This window comes from Anguilla rostrata, chromosome 18, assembly GCF_018555375.3.
Source record: "Anguilla rostrata isolate EN2019 chromosome 18, ASM1855537v3, whole genome shotgun sequence".
Lineage (NCBI taxonomy): Eukaryota > Metazoa > Chordata > Actinopteri > Anguilliformes > Anguillidae > Anguilla > Anguilla rostrata.
The window spans coordinates 15,102,812-15,112,793 of record NC_057950.1 but is presented as its reverse complement, the minus strand read 5'-3'; the positions used below and the strand labels follow the sequence as shown (position 1 = coordinate 15,112,793).

Below are 9,982 nucleotides of genomic sequence, written 5' to 3'. Positions count from 1 at the left end.
TGGGACGAAGAGCACAGAAAAGAAAGTAAACTGGGTAAGAGCACAGCTGGAGAAGGTCATGTGACAGCAGCAGGTTTGGGGAAACAGAAGCCCCCTCACCTGGCACAGACCCCAGGGAGAAGGGCACCTCTTGTTCTCCCTGGACTCACCTGGTTGGTTCTGTAAAGGTATCTTCCACACCAGCAGCAGCAGGGACAGCAACAGCGTCAGCAGGTCCTCCCGACACGCCAGCTCCTGATTACCACAAGCACACTATCACCAACTCTCTCCCTTGCTCTCTCTCTCTCTGTCTCCCTCTCCCTCCATCCCTCCCTCTCCACAGCACTGCACCGCCCTTCCTGACAGGCAGTATGTAGGGGGCGGGGCTAAGGGTGGTAAACAGGACAGAGAGAGTTCATTAAAGTGAGCAGTGGGGTCTGACTGCTGTATGTCATGCCTGCATGTTGGCACGCCCATAAATACCACACCGTCCCTGAACAGTCCATCCACCCCCTCCCTAGACAACCCATCCACCCCCTCCACGAACAGTTTGCATGTGTGTGTCTTAGTGTCTTAGAGGCATACTTGTTCAAGTATCAGAATGTGTATTTGTAGTGTGTTACAGGCGTGGTTAATGTCTAGTGGACTTCCCCACCTGGTCGATGACATGATCCAAGGTGTTGAGTAGTAGGAAACCCCGCCCCCTGACCAGGTACTCGCCCAGCTTCAACATGCGACACTCCTCCTCATCCTCTCCCCCCTCAGCCACTGCACTGCACAGCCGGTGCACGTCAGTCAGGAACTCCCGCGCCAGTGTGTTACTCACACCAGTCATATCTGAGCTGAGAGAGGGGGAGGAGTCAGGGTGTTAATGCACCACTCATATCTGATCTGAGAGAGAGGGGAGGAATCAGGGTGTTAATGCGCCACTCATATCTGAGCTGAGAGAGAGGAGGAGGAGTCATGGTGTAATCCCTGGGGGCATCACTGCACAATGCACCAGTGACTGAAAGCCCTTCTATACATACACTCTTCACATCCATTCTATTCCATATTATTTTATAAGGGACTATTGTGGTTCTGGTATCCAGCACAGAGGTACTGCTACAGTACCTTAGAATGTACTTTAGAATGTGTTGAAAGGCAAAGATAAGGTTTGTTTAAATTCACTTCTGTACTCTAGCTCAGAAAACAAGTAAACCCAGGGTGGGGAAATAACCCAGTCCTGGTCACAATCCTGTCTGGAATTTCTCAAGCTACATGCATTCCTTCCTTCCTTCTGCAATAGCCTCTGTACTACACTAAAGTCTAAAGTGATTCAGTGCCAATAACCTCCGTACAATCCACCCAGTGCTCTTGCACAGTGCCCTCCTGTGGCTGTTACCTGAACATCAAATCAACTAGAAAGATTCTAGAAATGCAAATTATTCTGGGCTGTGGGTTATGAATCAGGCTTAACCATGCTCAACCGCTGCCAACTACCAGAGAGGAAGACACTACCAACCCTCAGCCCTTTGCTAAGTAGTCACACCTGAATTACACAAAACCCTTAAGATATTATATATCCATAATGTAGATATTTTGATATGTACTATTTAATTTATTTTATCATCTTTAATTGCAATTATCATACATTTTACTGGGAACCCTCTGCTGTCATGTGGGAGAAGCAAAAACAAACCTAAATTCAGTCACCAGAGATTTTGCTCTGTGCAAAAGTAAAAAGTTAACTAGCATGTTGCTACAACACAAGATGGGTAAAATGATCACAGTCTGGCCTCCATTATGCACAAAACTAATTACGTCTTAAAAGTTAAAATAGGAGACTTTTAAATTGTTCAGGTTTTACCAGTGAAAAAACATTGCCTGCATTGTCAAATGACATTTCAGATAAGACAAAAATATTCAGAATATTGTATATTCCATCCTGACATAATCAGTTAGGTACATTTTTTACATGCAAGGTGACTAACATACTCACACATATATATACACACACACCATGCATGCTCGTGCATACACAAACACACACACACACACACACACATTTACACACAAGTTCTGTCTCAGAAACGATCATCATTACTGAGGGTGTATTCTGCTCCATTCATTCTCAGATGTTCAGTTTTCAGGTTCTCTGTTCTTCTCAGAAAATTGAATTAGAGACTCATTTAAGATGGAAGGCTCCTATATCAAGAGCGTTGAAGCATGTGTTGTCACATGATACCAACACTACACTAAAAAATCTTGCCCTCAGTCAGCACAATGTCAAGGAATGGTTATATATTACTGCTTACATGCATCCACAAATGGATACATGCAGCCATTAGTGAGAACATGCAACAGTACTATTACAACATTGCATGCATAACAGTACATTTCAGCATTTAGCAGATCCTTTTATCCAGACAAACTTACACATTTATGCACACATACAGTGTAGAGTTAGGTGGCACATTGATATACCAGAATATGACTGTGTCCTTTGTCTTGAGGTCCAGAAGGTGCTGGACACAGTGGAAGAGGCACACGGAGTACTCCAGTTAGCCCAGACTGACCTGTATCAGGATTAAAAAAAACAGTGTTCAAATTTAAAAGTGAGCTTTACATGTTCGACAGTTCAGTCACAAGGAATGGGTCCTTTCACAAACCGCCGGCCAAAATGATTGACCAACTCACCCTCTCTCAGTCTCATACTAATGCACTGTGTGTGAGAGACTCATACTAAAGGAGTGTGTGCGTGCGTGTGTGTTCATGTGCATGTGTGTGTGCGTGCGTGTGTGTGTGTGCGTGCGTGCGTGTGTTTGTGCGCGTGTGAGTACAGCGAGGACTGTTACAGCCTTACTGCACTGTGATAACAGCAGAGCTGCTACTTAAACAAGTGGCTTAGTGTGGCCTGGTTTCCCGGGTGGCCTGGTTTCCCCTTCACTTTCCAGCATGGGGCCCAGACCTTAACAAGGCTAACTTCATTAAGCAGAACCAGAGTCACTCACATGCCCAGAGAAATGCAAGATTAGAGCGCTCATAATAGAGGAGAAAGGAAAGAGACTGGGACGGGCAGCATGCCTTGAATAAGGAAATGATAGCTTTCTGGGATAAGGGATCTCAGGCCCAGTGCAGTTTCCCCAGATGCAGGGAAAAGCTAACGCCCTCTGTGCCACCCAGCAAGTGTTGGCCATCTTAAGGACTGAGTATGTACATGCTGAGGTGTGATGCTGTAATGGTCTGTCTGGAACATACAGGCATTTAAGAGGCTGGGAGCTCTTCTGTCAGGTGTGATATTATTATAGTTCCTTATGAAAAATGTTTGAATTCTTCATGCAAACTAGCCAGCTGCTAATCTCAGGAATTACAATGTTGGCAGAATGCCTGAATGTTCAGCAAGAGCTCTGATGAGAATCAACCCGACAGGTTTCCCACTCCGGGGATTTATTTCTGGATCAAATATACAGTAGCTCTGTGACCCAGATGAGTATTACTGGGAAAACATGCACACAAGACCAGCTAGGACTCCAAGTGATGAAAGATACAAATGTATAATGTTTTATTCTAAATCATGAAGCTGGTGAAATCCAGCAAACATGCTTTTCTGCTTTCTAATGCAGTGCCAGACTCTGGCTGCTCAGGGAGGAAAAGCCACATTAAAAACGTACAGCAGCTCATTGAGCCTCAGATGTGAAGTTGGCAGAGTCAGAGAGGGCCAGAGAGAGAGCTGAAGGTAAGAGTGCAGTCATTCTACAGATGATGATTCACAAATAATACAAATATGGTATAATGATAGGGAAATGTCACTGTAGGCTGGCAGGGCAGGGTTTTTATCCCTCAAGTTATCAAAGTATGCAGGTATGTATGAAAATATTGTGGTCATACTGGTACTGGCCGATAATGATAAGCTTGTTTTAAACTATTATCAGGCAATAAACTAAGATTAAGGCCAATGGAAGAAGTCTCGTAGAAATTATGCACTTGAGAGGCAATGAATTTGATTCATCATTGATCTTATAAGTGCACTAAATGGGTCAACTGAACTTCTTATTTATTATTTATTTTTTCTTAGTCATTATTCCAAGCCAAACTCACAACTAAGGCAATACAGACTCTCAGTAGTTCTTTAGACTAATATTTTCAGATTAATAGTAAAGTAAGTAAGAATATCTTGCAACACAAATAAAAATAGTTACACTTTTGTTGAGGTTTGTGCTCATCTACCTCTTCCACGAATGTAGAAACATGGTTGCAGTTTTGCATTTGTGCTGCAATGTAAAGCAGGGAGGCAACATTTTTGACTAATATGGCCAGACACATATCTGTCACTGATATAAGAATATCCACAGTTAATCAGGACATCTCCTCAATACTCACTCTGATCAGTCCCAGTGAACCATGTGTGGATAAAATAGCATCACTGCTTCTGTAGGAGAAAGACAGATCAAGAAAAGAGAGAGAGAAACATCCACACACCAAAAGAGAAACAGAGAGAGAGAGAGGGGGAGGGTGTACACTGTACATACATTATCTCCTTCTAGGTAGGATAAACACAGTTGAATGAGGTAAGATGCAGGATCGTGGCTGATAACTCACCAAGCAAGCACTCCTCTCCAAATTAGAACATCTCAATGCCCTGCGCAGGCCAATGGAAGAACAATGCTGTGGGACCCTTCAGTGAGCAGGCCAGGATGTCTACTTTCTTGCTAAGCGACCCTCTGAAGTCAGGAACACCTCACAGCTCAACGTGAGAAAGTCTAGGATTCACATGCGCAATAATCAAAAGTGAGAGTAAGAACCTGCCCACAGACACAAACAACGGTGTAGAAAGTGTAACGTGTCAAACTGTCAATACTACCTTACCGTAAAAGAGACCTATAAACAGGAAGAACTGGCACACCGCTACCACTCTCTCTCTCCCCATGTAGGGCTTCGTAACGGAACCAGTCTCTTTCAGTAAATCAAGATGAATTTCTGTAAGACTGTCACCCACTCACTTGTGTGTGCATTTTCTACACACAAAGGAAGGACCCTCAGAGGTGAAGGTAACAGTTTTTTTCTATCAAAAAAAGAAAACAACAAGAACAACCTTTGCAGATAAAACCAGTCACTTCTTTTTTTGCTAGGCACCCACATTCAGAGCAATCTAAACAGCTGTTAAATATTGAATATTTTTTTTTATTTGAAATATTCCTACAACTACACCTCTAAATAAAAGCACACACCGAATGCTTAAATCTAACAAAGTTTGATAATGGGGAGAATAGGGTTGTGAGATCAGCTATAGCAAGTAATGTACTTGAGCCTGGCTGTCTACTTTAATCCTGTTATAATAGACACACAAAAAAATCATTGCTGGTGTCACTGCTATTGATGTCAGCTTTAGTGTGCATAAGACATGTGAACAAAGCAGGGCTGTGGCTAACTGAAAACTACAATCTTGTTTAAAATCCTATTTTGGGTTTAAGCCTGTAGGGCTAATTATGGTCCATAGGACAAAACCCCAATTGTTTTCCGATGTTTTATTATTATTTTTATATCTATGTTTTTCTCAGGTTTCTTGTGAAATGGTAAATTGTAGAGACTTGAAACTTACACTCATAAATGTGTGAAATAAAAAGAACTTGAAATATCACTTCAATCAGCCACATGGGGCACTACAATTGGATTGGATTTTTTTGGCTAATTTTTGCATAATATTCAAATACATATATTTTTTCTTTTTTGCTAAGGTTGTTTTGTTTCTGGACTGATTTTTACCAAACATGGTACATAGCATTAGTGTACATAACTACACTTGCTAACTATGAACCAATTAACAATAACTATGGGAGCTGTGAGCCAATGAATTTTAGATTGGGCATGGCCTATCACATAAATGGTTATGTCATTGACCTTTTCAGGGGAAAGACATGAAAGATAACAAAAATACATTATAATAAAATAATAACAACAACAACAACAACAACAACAATAATAATAATAATAATAATAATAATAATAATAATAATCTTTTTTTACCTTTTATGCAAAAAAAATATTTAAACCAAATATTTTTCTGAATTTGCTTATGCGGTGAAATTCAACTCCTCAATTCTGTACAGAGTGAGGTTTTTCCCGCGGAACATCAATGAAGTAGTCGTCTATTAGCGTTCTGGAATTTCCCGACAGACGTGTGCTACACCTTTCCCAGAGCGTGCTAAAAAGCATTAAGTCAGAGAAGAAGGCTCACACTCCACTTCTGGTTGCTTTATTATCCTTTAAGAAGCTCATCTGTTGAACACACAATCAACCTTAATTTGATCAGGACCTGGGGGTTTTGTTCTTGTAAGCAAAAATGAATACTTCTTTCCCTTTGTCGGCAGAAACTCAACACTGCGTTTGTCCGCCTTAACTGGCAAAAGAGTCATAAATTGTATTAACTGAAAATGATCCAGAACGACCATCATAATGGACAAATAATAATTTTCTGATTGCCTTAGAGACCTACATTAATGGAGATGTCAACTGCACTAAATGATCGAACAAGCTCTGTGGGCCACTGTAAAAAGATTTCATAACTGCAATGCTGTAGCACTCTGTTGATCTGAACAGACCTGCCACAAGAGAGCACTGTTGGGCTGCTAGTTTTAGGCAGATGAGATCACACAGACTGTAATGCAATGGCACGCCCACCCACACACAAACACACAGACACACCAATTGCAATGTGACACTGCATTACAGTTGATGTGTTCCTTTGTAATTTCTGCTCAAAGAGGCAGCAAAATACACACACGTGTGTGTTGCTGCTTTATTGTAGCTTTTAATTTGCATTGATTTAACAATCAATCCTGATGGAGGAATTTGGAGGAATATTAAGCAGCATTTTTAATCATAGGTTGCAAACACTTTAAACTAGTAAATTTATTTTTATATATTTATAGCAATATTTGACAGCAAGCATGTGTGCTCAATTTAAGACACAGATTTAATTCACTAACTCATTAATAACCATTTGCAGTATGCAAGATACCAGGTAAATATTAACTACTATTCATAGCATTTCAGTATCAGATAAGTAAGAAAAATAAATTAAGATTCTTTTATATTCACTATGTTTCAGTTAGGGGGTGTACAGGGGTTTTTCTGGAAATGTAGAACAAGAAGGTATTTCGGCATGCATGTTGTTGACAGGGGGTCTTCCTCCAGAAAAATTTAACATTATGGAAGTCCATTTACTGCTTTTCTGTGACTTCTAGAATGTGAAATAACTAGTTGTGCAATAATTTCAGGTTATTATTAATAAACAAAGACTATTTTAATTTTTTGTTTGGAAAAATATATTACTTACTCAAAAGAGCATACAATACCTCAATAATAAGAATTCCACTGCTAATGAACATATAAATAGGCTAATTGAAAATAATAATTTGCATAATATGAGGAATAATATTATACAAATCTTAACCAGAGGAAATGACAATTCTGCGATGCTGAACAGGTTAACTACCGTTTAACGTAGGTTAATTTGTGTTATGGGTTAGTGACACGCTACTCCATATTACAGTATGTGGTTAGTTTGTTTCATCAGCCAGTCATCTTCACCAGTCAAGATGACTTTGGACGAGCACAGGTCTCCATTTGGGTCTGGCCTCAAGGGAGATATGGAGGAAAAGTCTGGAAATCACTGATGTGCCAGAACCCCACATGTTCCTTGGAACCAGATTGGTAGATGATTTTGGCCACCCAAATATTTGATTGGCTCATTGTATTGAAGATGTCAACCAAGCACTACTGCTTTAATGTTTAAGCATATTAAATAAACTCGGCTTCCACATTTTCTTCTCAAAGGAGGGAATTCCTGCCCCATATCACATAGCTGTGGAGGACTTTTAGCCTGCTCTTTGCAGAACTGCTTTAATTCAGACAAATTAGTTGGTTTTTGAGCATGAACTGCTTATTTCACATCCTGCCACAGCACCTGTATTCGGTTCAAGTCAGGACATTAACTAGGCCACTCCAAAACTTCTATTTTGTTTCTTTTCAGCCATTTAGATGTGTTTTGTATAATTGTCTTGCTACATAACCCAATTATGCTTAAGCCTCAGCTGGTACAGAGCAGAATTCATGGTTTCTTCGATAATGAAAAGTTGTCCAGGTCCCGAGGCAGCAAAGCATCCCCAAACTATCACAGTACTATCACCATGTTTGACTGCTGGGTCACCTTTGAGTCATCTGTCCACAGAACATTATCATCCAAGTGCTTTTTTGCAAATGTGAGACAAGCATTGATGTTTCTCTTGGTTAGCAGTGGCTTCCGCCTTGCTACTCTCCCATGAATCCCATTTTTTTCCCAGTCTCTTTATTATTGTGGAGACAATGACATTGATTTTAGCTGAGGCAAGAGAGGCTTGCATTTCGTTGGATGTTGTTTGGGATATTATGTGATCTCTTGGATATGTCTCCGCACACTTGGAAAATTTTGGCAGACTGGTCACTCCTGGGAAGATTCACCGCTGTTCCAAGTGTTCTCCATTTGGGGATAATGGCACTTACTGTGGTTTGGGGGAGTCTCAGAGTCTAAGAAATAAGTTTTTAATCCTTTCCTGACTGACATATTTCACCAACTTTTGCTCTCATCTCTTCTGGAATTTCCTTTGATTGTGGCGTAGCGTGCTGGTAGAAACTCTGTGGTGGCTACTTCACTCTGATGGTAAGGTACAATATTTGATTAATTGATTTAATGAGGGGAATTACTTTTTCACATGGGCGATATGAGTTTGACCATTTGTTCATTAAATAAGTGAAGTAATTATTTTAACAATGTTTTGTGTTTACCTAGTTTCCCTTTGTCTAATATTACATTTTGTCTAAAGATCTTAAAATATTCAGTAAGACAAATAAGCAAGAATAGAGGAAATCAGAAAACTTTTTCATGCCACTGTAGGTCACGCTTTCTGAAAAAAATACTTCTGCAACAGAGGCACTCCTGTTTCTTGCGCAAGCATCCTTAGGGAGTCTCATAGCTCCTCACCCCTAGCTCCTTCAAAGAGCATTTAATGGGTTGGAATGTCCTTGAAGATGGCAGAGTTCAGTCCATTTCTAAACCAGGCAAGGACCAAGGAGACAAGGATGGATAAAATAAGCGATTGGAATGAGCCTATTCTATATACAACTTAGTCATGTGATTATTTTCTATCTTTACATGTTGACAAGGCCAACCGAATGCAGCCTTTAATGCTGCTTTCAAGTGGTGTTGGATTTACGGTCTACATAAATTTCAACTTCAATGAAATTTATAACCGTACCGTAAATCCAACAACTCTTCAGGACAAGATCACATTGAAATCAATATCACTTGCCAGAAAAGTTTGGGAACCGCTGTCCTGTAGTCACTTATCCTAAAACAATGCGCATCTAGCAGGGCAGCTGCCATTTAATTGCGTGAGACCACGCTAAAACCGCAACCCGCTTGGTCATTGCCTATTAACGAATTATGTGAGAATGAATACTGTAAACAGTGAACACATTTTATTTCTTCATCAGGTACAGACATTATACATAAAATCAAATGGTGTGGTCAAAATGAACCAAACTGAGTAGTACAGTTTTAACGTATATGTACCTTGTTCTATAGAGGGTGCAGACGCAGTAAAAGCCACATTGTTACTGTCAGATCAATAATGGCATATTTTGCAATAATGCAAACAAAGTTACCTATGCTAAAGTTAATGCTATCGCGATATTGACCGTAAGGAATTGATAGTTGTATATTTAGAAATACTGACATGTGTAAAACAGTCTAACCTCTGTTTTTTGCTTATTAGACCCGTCACACTAGTGTCGGCAGCATTAACCAGTCTGGTTATTATACAATTTCTATATTATTTTTCATGGTTAAAACAAGGTTATGAAGTCAATTTTAGTTATGAAACCTGGATTTTACATCAGGCTTTACTTTATCATCAAAATATATTTCTGCCCAATATTTCTGAATATTTAGCCTAAATAACAAATACCAGTTATAATGGGACAT

At 40.1% G+C, this 9,982-nt stretch overlaps 1 protein-coding gene across 1 annotated transcript in view; it reads right to left on the bottom strand.

Annotated features, from left to right (window-relative positions):
• LOC135245233 (lysosomal-trafficking regulator-like) overlaps positions 1–3,225 on the bottom strand; it is a 34,156-nt gene extending 30,931 nt beyond the window's left edge. The window contains 4 exon segments of the mRNA XM_064318150.1: positions 150–234; positions 635–821; positions 2,446–2,537; positions 3,220–3,225. Of these exon segments, the coding sequence (XP_064174220.1) occupies positions 150–234; positions 635–821; positions 2,446–2,537; positions 3,220–3,225 (370 nt within the window).
• Positions 3,226–9,982: the final 6,757 nt, after the last annotated feature.